This window comes from Monodon monoceros, unplaced genomic scaffold (assembly GCF_005190385.1).
Source record: "Monodon monoceros isolate NGI ecotype Baffin Bay Population unplaced genomic scaffold, NGI_Narwhal_1 Super_Scaffold_5, whole genome shotgun sequence".
NCBI classification, from domain to species: domain Eukaryota; kingdom Metazoa; phylum Chordata; class Mammalia; order Artiodactyla; family Monodontidae; genus Monodon; species Monodon monoceros.
The window spans coordinates 9,340,018-9,364,822 of record NW_021703782.1 but is presented as its reverse complement, the minus strand read 5'-3'; the positions used below and the strand labels follow the sequence as shown (position 1 = coordinate 9,364,822).

At 47.0% G+C, this 24,805-nt stretch overlaps 1 protein-coding gene across 11 annotated transcripts in view; it reads left to right on the top strand.

Annotated features, from left to right (window-relative positions):
- HMBOX1 (homeobox containing 1) overlaps positions 1 to 22,569 on the top strand; it is a 187,305-nt gene extending 164,736 nt beyond the window's left edge. For 2 of the 11 annotated variants that reach the window (XM_029201890.1, XM_029201891.1), the window contains exons 7-11: positions 4,001 to 4,083; positions 5,698 to 5,793; positions 6,675 to 6,769; positions 6,976 to 7,047; positions 8,700 to 22,569. In XM_029201890.1, the coding sequence (XP_029057723.1) occupies positions 4,001 to 4,083; positions 5,698 to 5,793; positions 6,675 to 6,769; positions 6,976 to 7,047; positions 8,700 to 8,837 (484 nt within the window). In that variant the 3' untranslated portion in view covers positions 8,838 to 22,569. The remainder of the gene's footprint in view (positions 1 to 4,000; positions 4,084 to 5,697; positions 5,794 to 6,674; positions 6,770 to 6,975; positions 7,048 to 8,699) is intronic. The other 9 variants (XR_003790686.1, XR_003790685.1, XR_003790684.1 and 6 more) reach the window with 9 other exon arrangements.
- The last annotated feature ends 2,236 nt before the right edge of the window (positions 22,570 to 24,805 follow it).

The window sequence follows — 24,805 nt, the reverse complement described above, 5'->3', positions numbered from 1 at the left end:
GAGAGGAACAGATGAAATGCTGTGGGATTCATGGGGTAAGGAAATTATTTACCTTTGAGGTGATATTTGAGCGATGCTGTGAAAGACAGACAAGATGGTTTGGGGGCAGGGAGGCAAAAAACATATACTGGTAGGAGAAAGGCACAGAGATGCAGGGGGTTGACAAGGCTATTCCGTTTTCCTAGACTGTAGCCTGCCTGTATGAGAGTAGCAGCAGATAAAGATGCAAAGGTAGTTTGGGGGAGAACTCTAAACACCTCTATAATAAATCTTGAAAAACTTTTGAACAGAATAGTGGCATGACTAGAGATGTACATTAGGAATATTAATCAGACATTAGAGGGAGTGTCGGTCACAGGCTTTGCAGTAATTTGGAAGAGGAGTTACCACAATGAGGTGTAGTAGTAGCAATTGAGCTGTAGCTGAAACGGGAGCTCTAGGTCTTAGCAGCTACCGTATTCCATCAAACCTAAGAAGGCTTTGACTGTATGACACACCTTTAGTTTATGTACTGGGGTGGGCGTGGGTGGAGGGAGGACACTGCCAGTTAATTTTCAGACACCACCAATTATAAGATGTACCTGATTTTAGAGATTATAATAATGAGGAAATGTGCATCATAAAATCAGTGAAATAGAGTAAATTGCATGGGCACAGGGAAAAGAAGGGGTATGCAAGAAAGAAAGGAGAGAGTTGAGAAAATGAAAGAGGGTGGGGGTGATGAGATCAAAGGCACAAGTGGAGAAGTAGACCTTGAAGAGGAGCATGCATCTTCCTCTGCCATGAGACGAAGAGAAGAATGTGCAGTGGCTCAGAGATGTGTAGAACTTGAGAAGCTAAAAACATTAAGCAAACCCATATTTAATAACCTCCATCTTGGTAAAAGAGGAGGCAAGGGCATCTGCGAAAAGAATGACGGTAGTGGGTTTGAGGGCTTGGGACTTCAGAGTGGAAAGGTTTCGGGTAAGTGGGGCACTAAAGATGGAGTATTAAAGACAGTTGGCTAGAAGGACAAAAAGCATTCCCAACAGAAATGAGGGGCCCAGTTAAGGTTGAAAAGCACAGATGTATAAAGAAACCAATTGGCCCTATTTTATGACTTTGTCCAGGAACACTTGGTACCCTGCGAGAAGGATGGAAGAAAACAAGAGGAAGGTGCTTTCTGCAGGGTGGGAGATTGGCTGGATAGGTATGGTGGAAGGACAGAAAAGCTGAATAATCAGAATTTCTCCTAAGAGATACAGTTGATTCGGCTTGCCATGGAGTTCAGGCTGAGAAATGAGAGGTGAGGCCAGAAGAAGAGTAACAGATGAACAGATTTTTAAAGTTGGAGTAGGGTTTTAAAGGATTCGAGATTATAAAGAAGGTGAAGAAAAAATTATTTTGGAGAGGTGGAGTAGGTGAGTAGAAGGTTGATTGGGGAATTTCAGAATTTCAGATCATAGGGTTGAGTATTGAAGATATGTTATCATTCTCAAACACAGATGGGAGTATATCTCTGTGTGGCCTGAAAACCTCTATTTCAGGGTGAAGTCTCTACTACTCATAGAACAGGCAGGGCTTATCACAGGCTGGCCCCATCCTACTCTTCCAGACTGGTGTCTCCTCATTTCTTCCCCATATTCTAACCACACTGAACTCTTCTCTGTGCCCAGAATCCTCAAGGCTTTTATCTACCTTTTGCCTTTGCTCATGCTCTTTCCCTTGCATGAAATGTTCTTCCTTTTCTCCTCTGCCTTGTAAACTCCTGTTCATCTTCAAGACCTAACTCAGACGGCACTTCCTCTGCCAGGTCATTCAGCAACACTGAGCACACCTTCGTCTGTGTGAACTCTGCTCTGTTCAGACATCCTATGGAATTTTATCACAAGTGTATTGATTTATATGTGTCTTCAGTAGATTATAAACTCCTTGAAGTCAGAAACTAATTCTCTTCTTTACCCACAGTGGATGCATATAACATTAGGTACTTAATATCTGCTTTTGTTGTCTTTGTTGTTGAATTTTAAATGAATGAGCTAATCCAGTGCTTCTCAAACACTAATGTGTATTCGAATCACCTGGAGATCTTGTTAACATTCGGATTCTGATTTAGTGTGAAGTGGGGTCTGGGATTCTGCCTTTCTAACAAGCTGCCAGGTGATGCCCGTGATGCTGGTTAATGGAAACTAATCCATAGTGTCTTTGCCCAAGTAAATAGCAGAAATGGAGTAAAGATAAAGGTCAGTAGGAATGTGGAAGTGGAGCAGAGATTGGAAGAACTCTCAGTATGAACACGGAAGCCCTAAAAATGATAGCAGAATGTCACGTGGGAAGAGATGCTTAAAGCTTGGACTTCAGCAGACCATTTGTGGAGGGTGGTAGTTGACAAGACTGGATGATATAGTTCTATCGCTTATATTTTAGAAAAGGAAAGGCTGTTTGGTGATGGCAGCTGCTGTGTCAGGACTACAGTGAAGGATGGTCTCATGGAGAGGGCTTCAGGGGAAGGGAGTGGCATTGCAGAAGGCGGGTTTGGGGATTCACAGGAAGGGTTAGGGGCCTCCAGTGTTTATTCCCAGTAGAATGGCATTTTCACCAGTGCAGACAGAGGGTGAAGGAATGGGAAAGCTGCTTTCTGGGGGAAGGGCAGCCCCTGAGGAGATGAGAGGTACTAGAATTTAACAAGGAATCATTTCCTGATCTTAAGTTTCCAGGTTCAAAGCACAGAAAGTCCCTTTTTCTTTTTTGTCTTTTATATATTTATTTATTTATATTTTATTTTTGGCTGCATTGGGTCTTCGTTGCTGCACGCGGGCTTTCTCTAGTTGCGGCGAGTGGGGGCTACTCTTTGTTGCGGTGTGTGGGCTTCTTATTACGGTGGTTTCTCGTTGCGGAGCACGGGCTCTAGGCGCGCGGGCTTCAGTAATTGTGGATCGCAGGCTTAGTTGCTCTGCGGCACGTGGGAACTTCCCGGACCAGGGCTCGAACCCGTGTCCCCTGCACTGGCAGGCAGATTCTTAACCACTGCGCCACCAAGGAAGTCCACTTTTTTTTTTTTAAACTCATAGATGACAGAACAGGTAGTACTAATAAGCATTCTGTTCCCACATATAGTCTCACAGATCTGATAATGCTAGGGATGGGTTCAGTAAGCCTAATTTCTTTAAGTACTATTGTATAGAAGCAATATATGCTTTTTTAACATAGGGGAAAAGGCAAAAATAAATTTAGAAATGTTTAAATTTCCTCCTACGAATCCCCTTCTCCCACAAGGAGGTAATCCAGCTTGATGTGTACCCTTCCAGCTTTTATCCATGCAAATTTAAGTACACATAGACAGGAATTTTTCAAATTTCTTAACAGTACTTTTACATGCACATTATTCTACAGATTGTTTTTCGCACTTAGGACTGTGTCATAAACATCTCTCCAGGCCAGTGGATAGTTTTTCTAGTAATTTTTAAATAGCTATGTATAAATATAGATGTCCCATAATTTGTTCTGTCATTCTCCTACTGATGGGACAGTTGGGTAATTTCCAACTTTTGCTGCTACGAACGTGACACGCAAAGAGAGTCCTATTGTTACCAGTGCCTTAATAACAGAACTCTGTGATTTCAACCAGCCACCCATATCACAAGTAACTTTTTTTTTCAAGGACATCTTTTAATGAAGCCTAGCAGTGGCCAGACCTGTACTATCCAATATAGAAGCCACTAGTCACATGTAGCTACTTAAATTTAAATTTACTAAAATTAAATCAAATTAAACATTCCCTTCCTCAACCACATCAGCTTCATTTCACATGCTCAGCAGCCACATGTGAGTAGTGGCCACTCTGTTGGACAGTACAGAACAGACCGTTTCCATCCTCACAGAAAATTCCATTGGACAGGCTGGACCAAACACTCTAATGTTACATCCTAAAGAAGAACATCTTTTTCAGTGGGCTGGTGTTTTAAGGAGAGCACAGTTTTTAAAAGTACAAACTTTGTGTCTTAATTGGTTGCCTCTGCAGTTACTTCAATGAGAATCAATACCCAGATGAAGCAAAGAGAGAAGAAATTGCAAATGCTTGCAACGCAGTTATACAGAAGCCAGGTAAGGTAGCAAGTGCTGCTTGGCTCTGCTGGAGCTCTCAGCTCAGGTCATCATTTGGGACCTAAGTCTCTTCCTCTCCCAACGGGGTGCTCTTGGCCCCATTCCTGCCATCCTCCTGTGGATGGCCACTCCCCTGTCCTATTCAAACAGTGCTTCTTAGGGGGTGATCACGCTACTCCAAATCAAACTTCATGTGGGAATTCCCAGCGAGTGTCCTTGCTTGAGATACGCAACCTCGAAATTATTTTTTGTGAAGACTGTGTAGATTTCTTTTTCCAAAAATACAGCATAAATATGCCAATTTCAAAATAGTTTTAAAGTTTGGTATACTTAAGCAAGGCTAGTTAATGAAATTATTAAGATAGGGTGTGTGGGTTTTTTTTGGTGTTTTTACAACTGTTGAAAATTGTATAAGTCTGTATTCCTGCTTGAAGAAAGAATTTTTTGGAGTTGGCTTCTTTCTCCTTCCTACATCAGGATGACTTCTTAGGTGGGAAAAAATGTAGGGTAATTCCATTCTGAAGTCCTGTTGTTCCTATGCAAGTCCACAGAACCCCTGAAGCACTCATACATCTTTCCTTCCAAGTGCTAAAGTGCTCTTTCATGTTTTACAGGGTTTTTTTTTTTTTTTTTACCAGAAACCATTCTCAGTTAAGATGATCCAGTTGATCTCCATTTGGCCAGTTACTTGGATTGGCTTAAAGGCTATATATATATCAACACAAAAATGTAACTGTTTTATAATAATTAAATACTAATTTATCCTCCCCCTTAGTTAGAAGCCAGACTTTTAATAATCTAAAACATACAAGCTCAGCTACAATGATACCTGTACCCTTATTTTACACAAGCCAAAAAGTCCCAGCCCTAAAGGTGTGCTGGAACTCAAACTCTTCGTGGAAAATACTTCACCCCCTTACCATCAAGGGCCTAACCTGTTTTCTGGTTTCTCCACCCAGTGTGGATTAAAAGCTGAATAAGGGAGGAGGGAAAGGTACAAGGTGGTTGCCATGTTGGTAAACATGGTGCTATCCATAAAACGTCACATTTGACAGCAAAGAAGATAATACATTTAAAATACAGTTTGAATTGTGCTATGTGTTCCAGCATAGTTACAGTTATGGCTGGTCATAGTGATCTTAATCTTCAAGAAAACATGGATAGTATTCTCTGTCTTAAGACAGCAGGAAACTAGGTAATATAAGGCCTTAAAGATGTAAATAAACTTCAGCTATCTGGAAACTTGATAAAGAATAACATATTCATCTAGAATGATGCTGATCAAATGAAGCCTTCATATACAATCATGTGAACTTTGAACCCCTAGTGGACCAAATTCTTTAATGTAGTAATATTGGAATTCCCTAATATTGTGTGGTTTTCTGAATTCAAGCATTTTGTGTTATTAGTTGCTATTTGTATGTTTATTTATATGTTTATTCATTCAGTAATTGAGTCTGTACATAGTACTAGCTCATGCTAAAAAATATTACTTCTATATCTGTTATTCTGGCAAGAAATGCAATCAAAAGAACATTTTTAAAAAGAAAAGTAGTAACCCTTAAAACTAGTCTGAGATATAGATTATCTGAATTTTATTGCATGCATTCACAGGCAAAAAACTGTCAGATCTGGAACGAGTTACCTCCCTGAAAGTATATAATTGGTTTGCTAATAGACGGAAGGAGATCAAGAGGAGAGCCAATATCGGTAATGTATCAGAGAGGCTGCTGTCTCTTTTGAGGCAATTATGGACGTTGCGTTTATTTTAAGAGTGACTTCCGTTTAGAGCTGCAGGTCTAAATGATCCTACCTCTTAAGCCTAATGAGACTTGCTTGCCCTTACGTTTTTCTTCATTGTAGTTTTAATAATGCAAAGTTAATATTAATTACACTATTTGTATTGTAATAAGAATGGCATTATTTCTGAAACTCATTGTTCTCAATATGCTAGAATCTAGAATGTCTCTGATCAGTTACTCCTGGGGTGCATATTAAAGATACTTGTAAGGGCTTGAGAGAGGGAGTGTGATACCCTTAGCGTCTTCATTACTACTGAGCTATATGACCTAGATGTTAAGAAACATGTGATTAATAAAATTGGAATAAAAGAGTCTTAATATACAAGGAACCTAGTAAAAAGCGAGATATTTATTTTTTTTTTTAAAGAGAGAGCATTTAAGAAACATGAATTGATGAGATTGGGGTGGAGGGGTGGTTTTGAGCTTCTAAAGTTGTGTTTCATTTATAAACGTACTTCCTTCCCCTTCATCGTTACAATTCTCAAGTGCTTTATAGAACCCCAAGACAGGAGAGCTGTTTAATTAGTTGGTAAGTATTTATGAAGCACCTAACAGTCAGCCACTCAAATGTACACGCATAGCAGCAGGGGCTCCAGAATGGGAAACGTGTTCCTCCCCTGACCTCTGTGCCGCCGAGTTCCATCTGTCTGCAATTTAAAAGAAACAAAACATAGAGAGGAGTCTAGGTTTTTGTTTAATTACATTCTAATTTCCTCAATACAAATTCAGTGTTTAGACCATGATGGCGATGTAACAGATAATTTAGGGATCTATTTGCTTTTTTCGAAGAAGCAGCAATCCTGGAGAGTCATGGGATAGATGTACAGAGTCCCGGAGGCCATTCCAACAGTGATGACGTCGACGGAAATGACTACTCAGAGCAGGTGAGCAGCGGAGGGGAGGCTGCCGGATACAGGGTGGGTGGGACTGTGTGACAATTCCGTGGGTGCGTTTTGTATGGGGTGGGGGAGGGGAGGCAAGCGAATGTCCCTCCACTCGGCTCCTGTGTCTAGTTAGATTTTCGTGTAATTTGAAAGTGAATTTGTGAGAAATCGTTATTCACCCACATGGATTTATTGTCATATAACAGGATACTTGGCAAGTACGCAATGGGGAGGAGGAGGAGGGAAGAAGTTCAGAGGGAGGCAGAGAAGCAGAGAAGGTAGAAGAAGAGAGGAGGATCTGATCCAAACAAGCAAGTTCCACCGTCCACCACACACACACTCACTGTCCGAGAGACACTAGGGGCTGCGGGCAGCTGTGACCCTGCCTGGACACGTTCGGACCAGCACACAGTAGAAGGGCCCACCCACTTTGGCCCCGTTGCCGTGGGAACCCTCGTGCCGAGATAGTGGTTCCTCCAGAGTCTCTGGCACATGGACACACACACCCTCTCATAAATGCATGTCTGCCCACCTCACCCTGACTTACTCTTCACTGCTTAGGGGGAAAATATATTTAATTGTAGCCACTGGATGGTATAATTTGGTAACTAAGAATGTGGGAATTTTCCCCCCACATATCTGTTGACAGAGTTCATTACATTTTTTATAGGATTTTAAACTCATTCCATTTGGAATATGAAGAGAATGTACGGTCTCTTCTCCTAGGCCCCAGCAGGAAAACATCTGCTCCTTCCTATTTGATGTACACCTTTACCTTGCCCCTCGGCCAGCTCTTTTAATAGAGTCCACTGTGGCCTTCTGCCGACCGCTTTGCAGCCCCTGTTTACCGGCTTGAGCATAGACACTGCCAGGGTACCAGCAGTTCCATGCTGATCCCTACTTAAACTAAAGGCCAGCCTGCGCGAATGAGCACAGAATTTCCCCCTGAGGACTCCAAGTCAGCGCTCGATGTTTCACTCAAGAGAATGTTCTGTGAGTCTAAGTGGAAACATTCCTGTTAGTTTTTAGTCTACCAGTGTAGGTGGATCACTTCCACTTTTTCTCCCAGATGCCCTAAGGGCAACACATGCCATGCTATTTTTCGCCCAAAGGGACTCACCCTTTTCCAAAGCTTTTCGATGCAGAGTTCCCCTGAAGATGTGACAGGTGAGAAACTTACCCCTTGTGTGAAACACCATCTTCAGCGCCTGACGAACATCCTGCAGTGCCAGCTTCCGCCACAGCTGTATTGTTTAACACATCGGCGTTGCGGAGGGCGAGCTTCACACTCCCTCCAAGTAAGACACCTGCACTTCCCTTGCCCGGCTCCCTTACAGTGGGAGAGTGCCAGGCGACATTTTCTCACGAAGCCATTTCCAGCAGTTACACTTTTGTCCTGTTCTAATTGAGAGTTTGGGGTTGGGGGGGGCGGGGGGCTTGGTTTGTTTTTTACAAAAATGCATTTTTATCCGAAAGGTGTTGGTGTCTGTACTTTTGTCTAGTTTTCTCAGTTGAGTAGAGAGATACTATGAATTCTGATAATCTGTTTGTAAGAGCACCAATCCAGAATTTAAGCTCACTAGTTTGGCCTTCAGTAACTAGTGCTGTATTTGTTGCAAACTTGGAATGGTCCAGGTTTGATCATCATCCCCAGCAATCTTTCTGATAGAAGGAAAAAATTCTCAGCAAGAAAAAAACATTTTAGTGCTTTTTATTTGTTGAATCATAAAAATGCCAACCAGAAGTCTCTGGACCTATATCCATTCAGTGCCTACTTAAATACATTTCACCTCTATTCTATCATGACGCCCCCAACTCTGTTTTCTCCCACGAATGTTCTGCCTCCCCTTGCCCGCAGCATGCCTTTCTGTGAGCTAGAGAATTTTACCAGTGCACTAATAACATTTGTTTCTTATCTCTGCACATCTAGGACGACAGCACTAGCCATAGTGACCACCAAGACCCCATCTCATTAGCTGTGGAAATGGCAGCAGTCAACCACACTATCTTGGCATTGGCCCGACAAGGAGCCAACGAAATCAAGACAGAGGCCCTGGATGACGACTGATGAGGGAGGATTGGACACGAGAAGTTAACTTAGTTTAGACGTAGCACCTTAGCAGACTTTCCTCGGTCCTTAACATGTGTTCTTACAGTATAACTTGCAGTTTCTTGTATGTCAGTTAGCCGTTAGGGTCTTGTTCTGTGAAGATGGCATGGTGCCCTCAGCCTTTGCATATACTCTCAGTATTAATTCCCAGTACATAATAACCAACCAACCAACCAACCAACCTTCCCTCTCCCAGACCCCGAGGCTAGAAAATCTTGCTGCTCTGTCTTAGCATTCCAAGAAAGTGCTTCCAGGTATTTAGATAGCCCTCAGTTCTCAAATATTAGGCTGTGTGTATTGGGTACCTTTAGATTCCTGTAACACTAGTCTGTACCCCTTTTCCTTCCCCAAGACTGGTAGGATGCAAGCTGAGGTAGTGTGGCCCAGGATGGACAGACGCCATTTGGGGAGTACCCACAGAGTAAAAGGGACACTAGAACCCCCACCTCAGTGTGGGAAGAATTGATTTCCAGCTGCAATAAGCCGTGCCTCATAATAGTCACACTGTGGCTAGATTATACTTCTTTGGGTGCTGTGCTAAGAATGTCAGTGGAAACACTCGATCTCAGATTTTGGTTGATGTTAACATGCCTGACACAGACATCCTTTCCTCTCACAAGCTGTGTGACTTAAGTAGATAAAATACTGCCTCTGCCTTTGGGACCATGATTAAAACAAACAAACAAACAGAAAAATGACAAAAACCAAAAGTCATTTAAAAAAAACAAAGCCCAGCTTGAGAGCACTGGGAAAAAACATGAGCTGAAGGTCTAATGGATGTTAGGTCCAGTTCTCAGAACCACTATACAGTACGTGGCACAGGTACATGCCGGCCTGGAAAGGTGCTGGAGGTCGTCATGGAAGCTGCTTTGCCTCCTGTCTGTGTCCCCTTTCCCTGCTACCAAAAAAAGGCATTTCGAGGATGGAGCTAAGGTCAAAAGTAAGTGAATGAACTTCCAGTCTTTGTATCCATTAACTGAAGCCCCCTCAACATGAGAGGTTGATAGAGGACTTTATAGCGGGATTATGCTGACTGACTCTCACAAACGCAAATACTTTCCCAACTAGGAGCAGAAAAGAAGCAGGGGACGTTTGCCACTTATGTGGTGGGTCTGCGAGATACAACAGGATGTGACTGCTTTGGTGTTCTCTTTACTGTGTCCTTGTAGAGGTGTGAAAAGCTATATTGCTACAGGCAATTTATTTAATAATTGGAAGCCATATTGATAATGGATGTGGTAATATTTGTAAAGTTTAATCTACTTTAAGCGGCAGTAACTAATGGAATTTTTTTCCTTGATCACATATGTAGCACTTTTGTTACTTTTTAAAGATATTTATATTTGATAAATCTTTTTTTCATTTTGAGAACTCAAAATACCAAACAGTGAACTTGAGTTATAAAGTCACCCTGTGATCACCTTGTCGTCCAGTAGCAAAATGATGAACTATTCATGCGTCCAAGAAAATCACATCTACTGGCCTTGTATGAAAATCTCTTGGCATCCCGATTAAAGGACACACTGTCACTGTGGGTAAGAGGAGACAGCCTTCAGTGTAGCAGCGGAGGGTGCGTCTGAAAGAGGCACAGCTGCTCTCTATTTCCTGCCTCGTTCCCTCTCTCCTTCCTACAGACAACGAAGCCTCGTTTAAAGGGGAATATGGGCCTGGCTGTTAAGCAGGGCGTCATGTGTTTATCCATTGCCTGAAAGTGATTCTAAAATTGAAGGAGGGTGCCATTTCCTTACCTCTTCACCCTTCCTCCCCCACCAAATGTTTTCAACTTAAAACCATTGAGAGAGAGAATGACTGGCCGCCTTCATTTCTCCTTTCCTCAGCAGTGAGTTTGAACATCCGCCAGCTTCTAGCTGGTCTCACTCCACCTAAGGCACACGCCGGTGAGATCACCTCCACTGTCTGTTCATCCTGCTTATGTCAGTGTGAGGAAGCCTTTGAGAGGCATGAAGGTGCCACCTTCTGTGGGTCTGTGACTTTATAGAGCTACAGGCAGGGCCTGGGCCTGCTCTTGTCCTTGGATTTCAGGGGGAAAATGTATATATTTTTTTCCAGCTTCCAAGAATTGAAGTAAAATGGAGTAGCCTTTTCTGTTTAACTATATTACTTGAACCAATGAATTCAAGAGTAGCATTTGTTATTCTCAGGAATGATCGATCCCCCCACTCATTTTCTTTCTCGGTGTGTTTGACTTTTTATTTCTATTAGAAGACTGTGTTATCTTTCTTTCCTTTGATATTATTTAGAAAAAATACAACATATCTTTCCATTTCGGTGGAATTTTGTCTGCTTATTTTCAGTTGAATCAGAAAGAAAAGGAGAGAGAAAAATATACTGACAAGCCACATCCATGATTTATTGTAAGGAGATTATTATAATTGATAGCTTCTTTAAGATGGGACTGCTAGTATCATTTGTTCTTGCTGGTCCTTTTAAAGAAACAGACTCAAACTATAAAGGCACCTGCAGTTTCTAAAGAAACAGGGTGATTGCCAGAGAAGAGCTAAAAGGTTTCATTGATTTAAGACCTTTAAGGAAGGAAAGAAAGCTTCAAAGAGTAAAGGAGAGTATCCATGAAGGCAGTACCAGGTGCTTACCTGGAAATCTGGGAAAAGTGAAAGAATGTGTCTGCCAGTGCGGGGCAGCATTGCCTTGGGTTCAGTAGGAACTGGAGGAAGGAGCCCTGCACGCGGAGTTCTTTGATTAAAGAAGACTGCCAGTCTGCTCTAACATCTACTGCCTTACATACAACTTCTGCTTTTTCTCCAGAAGTGAAAATTTAGTTCTTTGGGGCCTCGATTTAAATCTGCCATTGGTTTTTTGTTTGTCATCAGGTTTAACTCTGCTGTCTTCTCCGGGCTACCTTAGTTCTTACAGTGGCATATGGAGTTGCCACTGTCTAATCTGTAATATCTTTGGGGAGTAAATTTTTTTCTTAAGCTTTTTCAGGCTTAAGAGGTGGTATTAAAATAGAAACCCTAAACTGCTCTCTTACTGAAGGGAAAATAGCCAGGCTCTTAAAGCATCCCATTGTGTGCTTTTCGGTTTTTCTGTCCTCTTTTCTCACTTCCTGCTGTACTTTTTTCAGGCCCCCGAGGACTCTTTCAGGGGCTGCTCCTTCCCAGGTGAGGAAGACTAAACGTGTCAGGTGGGGAAACCTTGCAAGCAGTTCAGGTAACTTGTCTGTTATTCTTTTAAGACACTTTCATTGAATTATACTATAGTCACATGGGTAAATTTCCTAGCCTTCTTAAAACACAGCCTTACAAAGGGACCCTTTAAAGATGGACCATCCTAATGCCATTTCTGCCCATCTCTTGAGAATCGTAACAGCAGGTGAAGGCCAGGGAGGGCTACACGGTACACTCTGATCTGCGACCTTCCAGGACCCGTCAGTACCAAATAGACATTGTGGTTTGTTTCAGCAAAGCCTGTAAGGCCGGAGCACCCCTTAAGGCAGTTTTCTTCAAGTCTCAGTACTTTGGGTGGCCTCCTCCCGCCTGCAGAGTCTGTAGAGTTCCCACATGTTGTCGTTCGGTGGGTGGGCTCTCCCCCACGTCTCGCAGTCCTTCACAGAAAGAGAGATCCTCGAACAGGAAGACCCCTTTCAGCTCAGGCGCGGTGATCACCTAAAAGGACGTGAGGGAGGGAGCAGCCCCTCAGTATGGGAGGATGCAAACCCAGCCCCCGCGTCCTGTAGGTTTATCATGGCAGTAGTTGCTGACGAACAGCACCTTTACCTCAAAAGGGACGACTCGTGAAGAGCTAGTGATACAGCTGCTTTCGTTCTCCCTGTTTGGCCTCTGTCTTTACACACCTCCCTCTTGGATTTCAACCATCAGGCACCAAGTGTAAGTAAATAGACTTTCATTTCATCAGGAATCTACAGTCACATCCTGTCTGTCTGTGAACAACTCCTCTTCTCTTTTCCTCTGGGCTCCAAACCAAGGTCTCATCTTGAGCTGACTCCTTGCTGGAATTTTTTTATCCTCTGCAGTAGGCAGAGTTAGGTGGGTGTGGTCCATCTCTTCACACAAACACCCCTTCCTGTCTTGCAGGCCAGCTTTTTGACCAGCTACATATTCCGCCGACCAGCTACTCTCTCTGCCCACAACAGTGGAAATAATCCCTTTTTCATAAATGATACCCCACCCCCGTCCTTAAAATGTGAACGTCAAGTCCTTCTCTCTCTTTGGTCTTAAGAAGGGTTTGGGTAGAAGCAGTCTTCCCATTTAACTCGTGGCTCTGCCTTTTAAAATTGCTGTTTGTCTCTTTCTGTTGTTGTTCAGAGAACCACCAGAGTATTTTTTTCCCCAATGAGTCTCAACAGATTCTTAGGCAATAATTTTTCTTCTTATTGATGACCTTGTGCGCAGTAGCTCTCTACATTCAATAGTCCTGACCCTCTACTCGTGCGTTGGTTTTCTGTGTTAATCACTGTGTGTGATTTAAATCTTACGTCAGAGTGGTGATAGAGTTTGTCATTTTGTTGTTGTGATTATTAGTAATGTTTTACTACTGTATTCACTGGGGCTGCGTTGAGACCAGCCAAATCCATTTATAGCTTTACTGAGCCGCGTTTGTTTGTCAAGATTTCCCAAGTGAACGTTGGGCACATTGACCAGCTCCCGCTGGTGGTATCTCTGCGGGGCACAGGGGTGGGGTGGGGGGGTGCAGCGGGGCAGGGCTAGGAGCTGCGTAAGACATTCCTTTTTGTGTGCTCTCTAAATAACAAGGATGTTTACTCAGGATTGGGGGATCAGTTGTTAGCCATATTGAATTTGGCAGACTGAGCTGCATGCCCTGGAAACCCTCTTCTGTTTCTTAATCTCCATATTGTCTGGTTGCCATTACCTGGTAATACCTAAATTACCCAGTTTAAAGGTATCGCACCATAATGAGAATGGGAGGTTTTCCCCGGGAGGCAACCGTGAATGCCCAGGTTATCCTGGAAGGATTGCCCTAACGGTGGTGTGCTGTCAAAGCAGGGGCCCTTTCTTTTTCTGTACTTTGGTTGCCTTCATGATAGGGTCTTCTTTTCAAAAGATGATAATCACTTAAGAGGAAAGATTTCCTTACTGCTCTCAAGAGAACTGCCGCACTAACGTGGTGGGAAAGGCTTTTTAAACACATCAAGCCCATAAGTCCATTTCCAGTCACAGAAACCCCTCTCACAAACAGGTTATACAAAAGGCTGGTCTTAATTCTCACAGGCCAAAAGTGATAAGCTACTACTCTTGCCGTCTTAGAGGGTCGATGGTTGACTCACTAATCGCTGGAAGCTTATAAATTGAGAAGTTCCCATACCAGCTTCATTATTCTTCCTTAGTGGGGATGAGAAACAGCAGCAAAAGGAAAGCTAACGATCTTGAGAAATCTAGTTTCCTGTAACAATGGTTTTCTTTTCAAATCAAGAGGGGAATAAACATGGGAGGGAGGGGAGGGAAAATCTGGCTGCACGCGGGGATCTTGCATCCCCTTCTTATTGTCACCCGAAGACCTCGAGGACGTGGTAGGCGCCTTGGGATTCCAGGTACGCCTATCCTGGGCTTCATTTTTGTATTCCTCCTGTGACACCTGGGGCCAGGCAGTGAGCAGAACTAAATCTGGTTCATTCCATTCAAGCAAAATCTAACTTAACTAGCATTTTTACACCCTGCAGTTTCCCACACACGTCTCACACCCGTTCTCTCATTAGCCGCAGCTCCCGCACAACAAGCGGAAGGACGCCTCTGCGGGGGGCCTTTGCGCTTCCCTCCTGACATCCCTTTTCCTGGGCAGTTACGGAGCCATCTTGCCCCCGTCCAGACGGCAGCGCTGTGCCCTCCGGTGGGTGCGGGGGCAGCAGTGGCGTGTGAGCAGGCCTGGGCGCGGGCGAGTGTGCACGGCTCCACGGGCGCTTCACACCACCTCGGGACGCCGGCCCCCGTGACTCCATTTTCATTCTCTGTCTCTCTCAAATAAAAATGGCTCTATACAGCCATAATTAACTCTCAGATTCACGTTGGTGTGCTGTGAGCAAATGAAGGTTTGCCTGAATCCTTTCAAATTGTAACCATGGCGATTGAGGGGGGTGGCACAGAATGAATATATAAAAATATAACGACAATTGTTCTGAATGACTGAGTGTCCTCCTGACATGTAATTAGCTGTTTTAACAGCAAGATGTAGATTGGCATGGTCATAATTAAAAGGATTTCCGTCCTTTATGTGATTGAAAATGGCAGATCTCCCATTCCCTGTTCCCTTTTAGCACTAATGCTCCCGAGAACATTTGGAACAGCAACTCAGTAAACTAAAATAATGACATAGTGTTCGCGTCCTCTCCTAAGTGAAAGAGAAGGATTTGGAGTTATTTCAGCTTCAGAATGGAAGCCTTTGATTACTCCTCCCCATTAGACTAAGTCACATGAAACCTGTCGCTCACATCCAGTTTCAACCTGCTCCATCTATGGCAGAAACTACAGTCAGAACCCCAAACTGAGTCACCCACTGATGAGGCCCCCAGAGGACTCTGTCCCACATGCCAACCAGCCAGGGTCGTGTGTGGGCCTTACCTGATGTTTCCTGCTTCACGAGCTCCCTAGAATTCACATTTTCCCTTGGTCGCTTGATATTTCCATTGCCGTCACCATCAGGAAGTGTTTTTCAAACAGGAGCTTACACTTGAGTTAGATAGGCTTTTCCTGAGCTAGAGCAGAAGACAAGACACGAACACAGATGAATAAACTAAAAGGTACGGTCTGTAGAGAACTTTGCGGCGTAAGTGGAATACTGTTGTTTGCAATGTCCTAACGTTACTGGTGGAGAAGGACACGTGTGAATTTCACCCAGGTTTGCTCACATCTCTGGTAGTTGCCAGCTTCCTCATGTCAGCAGCCTTTGGTTACCCTGAGTTTTCCCCATTGTTCTGCTGTGTCAGTGGGCTTGCCCCCCCTTGGCCCTTCCACATCCGTGTTCTCTCCCTCCCACTTTTTTTTTCTTTTCCATCCACCTTGTCCCATGGAGCACCATGTTGTCTTGACACCATACACGGCCTGCTCACAAAGCCCGTGTTCTCACCCTGGCCTCAGGCTGGACGGGAGCTGCTGCGTCACTATCTAGCCTTTCTCTAGAATATGCCTTGTTTGGTTTTTCCCGTCACTTCAGTTATATGATCAAGAGTGAGTCTACACAAATACCAGCACCCAACATAGTGCCAAGTGGCCCTTCACAAGCCGTTTCAGTCCCTGAGGTTCCTGGCTGTGCTGGTGAGCCTGGCCCCTGAGCCCTTTGTTCAGGCCTGGACACTCCAGGGTCAGGTGGCAGCCGCTAAAGAAAAATACAGCTCTTGCTTTTGTTCATACTTTCCTGCTTACCCTTTCACCCATCTTCTCCCCTCTCCACATATCAAGAGGGAATCCTAACCCAAACATTAAACTTCAGTTTCATAAAAATGCTGAGGTAGGCTGCTGCTTTCTAACTGTTCTCTCCCTTTAGCCCCCAGTACACACACACACACACACACACACACACACACACACACACACACACACGGAATTTGGATATAAAGGTTCTGCCTTGAGATTCTTTTTTTTCCCCCTCAAAATACTTGCAATCAAATGTATAGTAGTTGTGCTAGAACAGGAAAAATAATGCCATAAAGGGTTTTTACTCAGTGCTGCTTTTCCCACAAGATCTAAAAGTGACTTAACCCCGACTCCTGCACGCCACCTGCTTTCAAGATAGACGTGCAGTCATTGGGACTTCTTTATGGGATCCTATTGGTCATCTGACAGCTGGAATGGTTGTGGATTTATGACCCCGAAGACTACAGTATCCCATCCCTTTGCTTATTTTCCCAACTGCTGAAAGATAACTATCTCCATTAGAATTGAGAATCTGCCTTAAGATTAGCGATTCTGAAAACTGACTAGATGAGTATAATTCTGTGATTTGTGAGACATGCCTTCAGCCAGCAGAAGAACATTCTGATTATCTGCTTACATTCAAAGAAAATAGAATTATCACTGCAGTTAAAACCTTCAAACACAATCTACTCCTTTAGGGATCAAAGTATTAGATGTGCTGCTTAAAGGATGGTGCTACGTAAAAAGAACTGGAGTTGGCCAGACATTTCCCTCCCCAGATGTTTCCACAGGCCACTTTGGTGACTCAGAAAACCCTTCACCACATATTCCTTTACCACCCACAGCCCCGCTAAAAAGAAAAGAAAGCCAGCTTACCCAAATCAGTGAAAATACAGGTAGTGCTTACCCCTGAAATATGTATTTTTTTGGAAGAAAACACCAGAAGTAACCAGAGTAAAGATGCCGTCATTCTAAATCATCATACCTCCCAAGCATTCGAAGCTCGAAGTAGCCGCTGACACTTGCTAGCTTGTCCTGTGTGCCCAGCACTGTGCTGAGTGTTTTCACTGTCTCATTGATTCTTGAAGATTCACAGACCATACTGAGCAGTACCCCCTAAATGAAGTCAAGTAAAATCTCCAGTCACTTTTCTCATCCTGGTAGAACATTAACAGGATGTCTGCCTGGCCCTGCTGAGTGAAATCTCTGTACTTAACCTGTTCCTTTTTCTCTTGGGCATTGCCGGATGATTCCCCCCTGGTGCACTGTTGCCCCGCCATCATTTCTGTGCCGACACTGGACCAGTGTCACTGTGATGATCTAGACACCAGGGCATCCTTCCTCCTTGGCCTTTCTCCTGTTACTCATGGTGACAGAAACTCAGTGAGGCTTGGCAGCTGTGATGCAAAACCTCTTGTTTCAAGTCCCCTGTCCCCACCTCTGCCTCTAGGAGGTGAATGGGAAGGTCTTGCCTTTTGCTGGGATAGAAGATCTTGGCTGTCACAGTCTGAGTTCTGAGGGGAACTCGAATATCCTAGCATTGCTTGGGGGTAGTTGCACTAAGCGGAAGCAGGGAATATTAAAAGCTCACTCTTCCTGTTCTCTCTCTATTCAGCTCTTGGAGCATTTTTTCAGTGCCTGTGTTTGGAAGTTTCGCTAAGCCATTCCAACTCAGTCCACTGTCCCTTCCGTCACAATCACGAGAGGCGGTGGGGCTGGGCCAGTGCTTTGGAGATTGGAGGCTCTGGAATGCCAGTGTTGGATCAGTGTCTGCCCCGCCGTGGGCTCTCTGGCTCGGCGTAAGAACTTTCTGGTAACCACAGTCCAGCTCAGGGGCGAGCTGCCTTGGGGTTGGTATGGCGGCTCAGTGACTGTTGTCAGGGACACGGGCTCTAAGCTGACCTGAGGACTCAGCTAACTAAAATCCATGCGCCTCCCTCCCATTCTCCAGCTCTTTACCTCTCAATAGGTGGTTCTGCAGGGGCCGGCTCTGTCGCTTCTCTCTCTTCTGACCGCTTAGTCGTGCCCTAAGCATCCTTGAAGCCCAAGAACGGGAACCGCCCCAGGAGCAAGGCCTCGCTGGGAGTGGCCCTGGGAGAGGGTCCCCATGTTGACCACTGGGGATTGGTGGCCCTTGTAATAGGCACCTTGTTTCATTAGCCGGCTCGTGGGGGGTTTTGGTTATCCACTCCGCTCACCCCACCAAATAAACCCACCCTTAAAGGGAAGGGAAGAAGGCACGTGTGCTTTCCACTGAGGTGCTGATCCCGATTTGGAATCTCTGGTGGCAGCTGGGGGCACTGAAACTTCAGAAGGCAGGTGTGGGCTCTTCCCGGGGAAGGCGCACGTGACTCACCAGCCAGTGTGCACGCAGAGCTGGTCCCAGGACACCTGTTCTCTTCGTAACTTCCCACTCCCTCCAGGTCAGGTCTAATCTCAGTCTGATTTCTGGCTTCCTTTGAACACGGAAACCTCTCCTTTTGCTTTACTGGAACTAAGAGCCCAGCATGAAGTTGTGACGCTTATCCTTCCACTTCATCATTCACTGAAGCTATTAAACTGGAAAGAGAACGCCATTAGTGCTGTATTAATGTAAACAGCAGCCACTCTAGTGATATTACCCTGAACTCTTGTTTTTATGCCAGATTCACGGGGGGCAGGGCAGTACGTACGTTAGGAGTGGACCGAATGAAGGTGAGGGAGCTGGGCTGCGGGCTCCTGTCAGGAGCATTATCGTTAGTTATCATTTGCCTTGGAAACCACATTCAGTATTGTTAGTTAGTGAACCCCTTAATCATTCATCTCTGAAAATGGGCACCACGAACGGAAACCAAAGGTACTGGGGGCGGGGCAAGAGCTCTCTGCCTGCACTGGCAGCTCTGGCAGGGCTGCTCTTGATTGCGCTCGGTTCCCAGAACCCTCCTCTCACAGGGGCCTCTTCTCTTCCTAGTAGTTTCTCTCGCACTGACGGTAGGAAGCCAGTCCGTGCAGCCCGAGCCTCACCCCCAGCCCAGCGGCTGCGAGCCTAGAGCCGGCCACCCGGGCACCCCGCGCGTGCTCTCCGCCCAAGCTAGAAGGACAGAGGCCTCTGCCGGTTCACCCAGGCCGCAAGGGGGGCCGCTGTCCCCGCCAGAAGATGCCGAGAGCATCACAGCCGCCTCCCCTGGAAGAGCCCACAGCCTTCTCTGATCCCCCGTGGGCTCCCCTCCCTCCCAAGGCCGTGGTCACGCTGGGTATGCAGCACCTTCCGAGGATGAATTTCTCTTTGTTTTTTAAGTGCCTACACAAGTTACAGACCTCTGGGACCCGCCAGAGAGTCGGCCTGTGCCCTGCCCTCCCTCCCCAACCCTGCCCCTGGCCCTTGGGGTGGGTGGCCATGGTGGCTGCCCCTCACCAGGGTCCCCGGGTTCCGCAGGCAGAACAACTGCAGGGGTGAGCACGCGGGCTGTCGCTCTCCCCTGTGCTGCTGTTTCACGGGCGTTTCTGTGGACAGGGTCCCGGTCCTGGTCCCAGAGACTGTAGGAGCCTGCTTAGCGAAGTCCGCAGCTGCCGAGCGAGCAAGCGGGAGAGCGAGACAGCCTCGGAGCAGAAGCCCGGGTGTCTCTGACAGCCGCCAGAAGGTGCGTCCAGACCCAAGAGGCAAAGAGTCAATCAGAGCTATAAACAGGATTATTCATTTGCCGTCATCGGTCACTGAACCCTGGCTGCCTGTCCTCGTCCTCTCTTCGTGGATTTGAGGGATCAGGGTGTCTGCCCACAAGGGCCCAGAAAGGCCGTCATCGGTAGGGGGTGAAACAAGATCAGAAGTGCATCTTTGAAAACGAGTGTGAGATTATTTGTTTGCTTCTTTTTTAAAGTACTTTAAGTCTGACCTAAACTCGGGGCCTTGATCACGTGGTGGGCGGATGAGGAGGGTTCTTCTGTGGCCGCACTGTCGACATCGTGGCACCCAGCAGCGCTCGGATGACTGGCTGGTGCGTTAGAAGGGTTTTGCAGAATGGAACAATCCATACCCAGGCACTTTATTTTCATTATGAATCCAGCATTTTTGTTCGGACAGTGGAGTAACCCATACACTGGGCATTCCCATTTAACATGTACGGCGTTTGCCAGAGGGACTGAGCTGGGTGGCCAAGGGGGGCGGTAGATGGAAGCGATGGGGTGGGCGAGCACCGCCGTGGAGGTGGCCTGTGAGGCTGCCGTGGAGCCGCTGCCCCCGTGAGCCGAGCCCCGAGCAGACCCTCGGCGCTCCAGGCGCCGGGCCACAGGTTCCACGGCGCTTGTCGGCTCCCCGTGTTGTAGTTGAAGAGTGTGAGCAAGGTTGGCGCGAGGCTGAACTGGGGGAGGGGAGAGGAGAGGAGAGGCGGGTTTCTCTCCGATCACCTGGACCGGGGGCTCACCTGGAGCGGGGGCGCTGGGGGATGGTTCCTGCCGTGGAACCCCATGCGGCTCCGTCTCCCTGGGTGTCCGTCGTAGGGTGGGAACTCGCTGGCGCAGCGAGTTTAAACTGTAAGGCGAGTTGACGGGGGTCATTTGATCAGATGCCAGGGGTGCCTCGGGTCTGCCGGAAAGTCTTTAGCATCCGCCAAATACTGGCGTACCTGCGACGGGCTGAGCGGGGCCCCTGCGGGCAGGCGGGGGAGGGGGGGTCGGGGCAGAGCGTTCCCCCTGCCTTCGCCGTCGTGTCTTAGTCTTTGTGTTTCCCTTTGGTGTCTCCGGGTCTCTGTCCCCATCTTGTGCACCATGTGTCCCTGAGGGGAGTCACACCTGTGTCTGAGTCTGCTGTAAGGTGTTCAGTCTACCTCAAGGGGTCATCATGGTCAACTCTGTCCCACAGCAATCCTTCCGACGTCGCCACACACACTGGAATGTATATCTGCCCCGGCCCCAGCCCGCCTTCCTGTCAGTAACCTCCTGACCCCATCTTTTCCTCTATCACCACAAACTCCTAGTGCAAATTGGATGCTGCTTTAAATGTGAAAACACTTGTTCAAAAGCTATAAAACCTGAATGAAAGCTAAAGCTGAATTTATAAGCCTTGTTGCATATGAGCCAAAAGTGCAAAAAGCTCTATATAATGAACTAACCTGCCACTCGTATAAATATAAATATATATAAATATATTAAAATCAGACTGTTCTACAAAATTGTGTATTTGTATTTTTGTGTACGTACAATTTTCTGCTAAGCAGAAGGAGGATGTAGTATAGGATGCTGTGAGAAGAGATTTGGTTTAATCCTATTTCTTTGTTACTTATTTTTGTTAACATCAGATGCCTGTCTTCGTCTTACGTGTAATGACACTGTTTGGAAAGCTGCAGTATCTCTCTTCCTTAGGGGCAGAGTCCATGAGAGAATGAAATGTGGGGTGGAGAGAATTGTCCTGGCCACCGAACACGGGACAGTGGCCCAGGCTGCCCGGGAGCCACTCGAGGCCCTAAGGTGGGACTGAGGGAGGGTGCAGGGAAGCAAAAATCCCGTTTCTAGACATCAGCTTCCAAACAAACAGACTGTCAGAACTAACGCAGACGCCCCACCAGCCACTGGGAGGGGACGTGGGACCTCTTGGAAGTGAGGGACAGGGCCTCTCATCTCTGGGCCAGGAGCCTGCCCGGAAAGCAGCAGGGGGCTGTGCCTGGCAGTGCTGCCCTGCTCACTGGCCCTGAGCTCCCTGCCCCTCTTCCAAGTGGTCGCTGCCTTTTTCAGATCAGGTTACAAAACGCCTCCCCTCTGCCGAGCTGCTGGCGCTTCATCCCCCAGGCCTCCAGCCCCAGTTAACCTGGAGGGTCTCAGAACCCACCTTCCGCCGGTGCTAACACCCAAGAGGGGGTAGCGTGGCTGCCAGCAATGGCCAGAAACCGCCCATCGGACAGGCCGGGCCGGAGGACAAGCTCCGCGTGCCCGGGACGGCCGGCCCTCCCACCACAAAGGCGTCCAGAGGCCCTGGCCTGGGACTGCCTCTGCTGCCCACCCACCTCTCAGCCCCAAGACAGTCCCTCGTGACGTGAACCTTCTCTAGGGAGAGCGATACTGCACCTTCACCTGTGGGACTCATATTTATAACATTGTGTAATGACTGTAGCAAACAGCCCTTGTTTCTAGATGTAAATGGTCAAAGAAACAAGTGCTCTATTGTATTGATTAAAATAGTTCCAATGAGTCCTGTATCATTGTATCTCCTATTCTGGATTAGTGCCTTTTGGACAGTAGACTGTTCTGTAATTAAAATGTAGTATACTGCTTTTTTGTACAGTTTTGTTTTAATAAAACTTTTTTTTAATTTGTGTTTATTTCAGTATTGTACCTATTAGAGAATAAAATGTATAACTGAACGAAGACTGGTCGGGATTTCTTTGAGTAAGAACAGTCATTTGGGAAGTGCCCTGCCACTTCTGTTCTGAGCATCTGTCCTTTCATGCTTTGAAAATGGACTGGTGCCCCAGAGACCCGAGGACACTTGAAAGGGGTTAAGGGGACAATCAAGCACTTCCTGGTTGAGGGAACGTCAGCCGTGAATCCGGCCCCTTCTCCTCCAGCCTGTGCTCCCTTCATGTCTGCCCCGAATCCCCCGGGAGAAGCCATCTCTTTGCGTAGCTTCCCCGCCCGTGATCCCCTCACTACAGGCACCATCCTCCCACATCCTAAAACCACTGGGATGCTGGAAGCTTCTCTTCCACGAGGACCACACCCTTGGACTTTGCTGAGCCGTGAACTCCCACCTCAGGCCATGCCCCGAGCACCTCATTTTTCTAGAAGAGCCATCCTTCCTGGGGCTTCACCTTTAGCAGTAAAAACACAATATGAAAGAAAGCTGAAGCTTTGTAATTTGTGTAAGGCGTCTAATGGTTGGGAGCAAATTCTTGAGCAGGACTGAAGGATCGGGTGCCAAAGCTCCCCTTTCACCCGACAGGCTAGGATAGGTTCAACGACCCCTTCTCAGAGACGCAGTCTGTTTTCTCATTATGCATAACTAGAAAAGACTCTGCCATACTTTAAGCTGCCCTCAAACCCTAAGTTGCCAACGTAGATGGGCGGGTTTTCGGGGGATTGGGATGCCGAGGACCATCCCCCCCCCCCCGCCCCGTGCCCCTCTACTGGGGCCAGAACTGCTCCTTCTGGTTCTGTCCTTCAGGGCCCACCTGCCCCCAGAGCACCACCACCCCCGCGCCTCGTCTGCGAGTTCTCCAAACACACTTGCCTGGAGGTCACCTCCTCAACCCCCAAAGCTCTGGAGCCCCTCTTATGGGCGCCACGCTCGAGGTTCTGCGACCGTGGGACTTGTCCAGCGACACCAGGCCCGGTGCAGGATGGCGCACACATGTTCCGAGGGACCCAGTAGCGAGAGAGTGAATGAACTAAATGTGACATACCCACTAGCGCCCATTTTGGGGTCTGAGCAACCGTGAAAACCCCACAGCCTCGTGCAAAGGAGATCTCATTGAGTTGCAAGACAGTAAGTAGCGGCTCGAAAAATACGATTTACCCTAGGAGCTAAATCAATCTGAGACTCTTGCCTCAGAGCAGGACAGCTCCTGGCTGCCAAATTTCTGTCATTATTCGGCAGTGCTTATCTCTGAGAACAAGTCTCGGGCACTTAGGAATACAAACAAGTCCCGCCAAGACGTGCTCTGACTGGCGGCCACCTCTAATCAGCCCTCCCTGTGGCTGCAGCCCTACGTTTGCAAGTACCTTTTATAGCAGGCGCAGGCGGAGTGATTCACCGATGCAGGGCCACCAGCGCACTGGGCCGACTGCGTCCTCGCGGCTGTGGGCTGGGCTCCTGGACCATGAGCAGGACGGTACAGGCCATCTCGGGAGGGCTGCTTCTCTCCCCGGCACTGGTTCAAGCCCACGCTGGGCTACAGCTGGGTGCCACGTACTCAGGATGTTGGCCTCAGGGGCAAGCAGGGCCCAACAAATGCTATCGGGCTTCACAGCCTGCGGGGACTGGACCGCCGGTGTGCACAGCCATAATCCTCCTCCCCCAAACATCTCGTTGCAGAACCTTCGAGGTCCACTCACCCATGCAGCAGTGGAAAGAAGTCCTCTGTTCCCCAGCTGCGGCGTCTGACAGGGGGCCCAGCGTGCAGGTCGAGGTGGACAGTGGAGCTGAGGCGTGAGAGCTGGGACACCCCTGTTCCAGAGAAGCGGTCTCCCGGCTAGGTAGCCCAGAAGCTCCGATTACCTTGAATGTAAGGCCATCAAAAAGTTTCTGTTGGTCCTTGGCTCCTGAGAAAGGTCTCAACCCACTGGTCACGGAGCCAAATCACAAGGAGCGCTGGGCTGTGGAGGTGTGCTCAGGGGACCTGCTGCTGCCCTGAACCTCTCTCTTCTAGTCTCAGTCCTGAAAAGCCCCACCCTGATCACTCAGAACCATGTCACAGCTGCCTGTGGAACAGTCTGGAATGAGCCCAAACACCCCTGCCTCAGGGTGGGGGAGAGGAAGGCAACCAGACGACCCAGACGTAGGCAGGAGATCAAATGGTTTTATTTAGAGGCTGTTGGTCATGTGACGGAAAGGCATATATGGTACAGAATTAAAGAGGTTTAGTTCATTATACA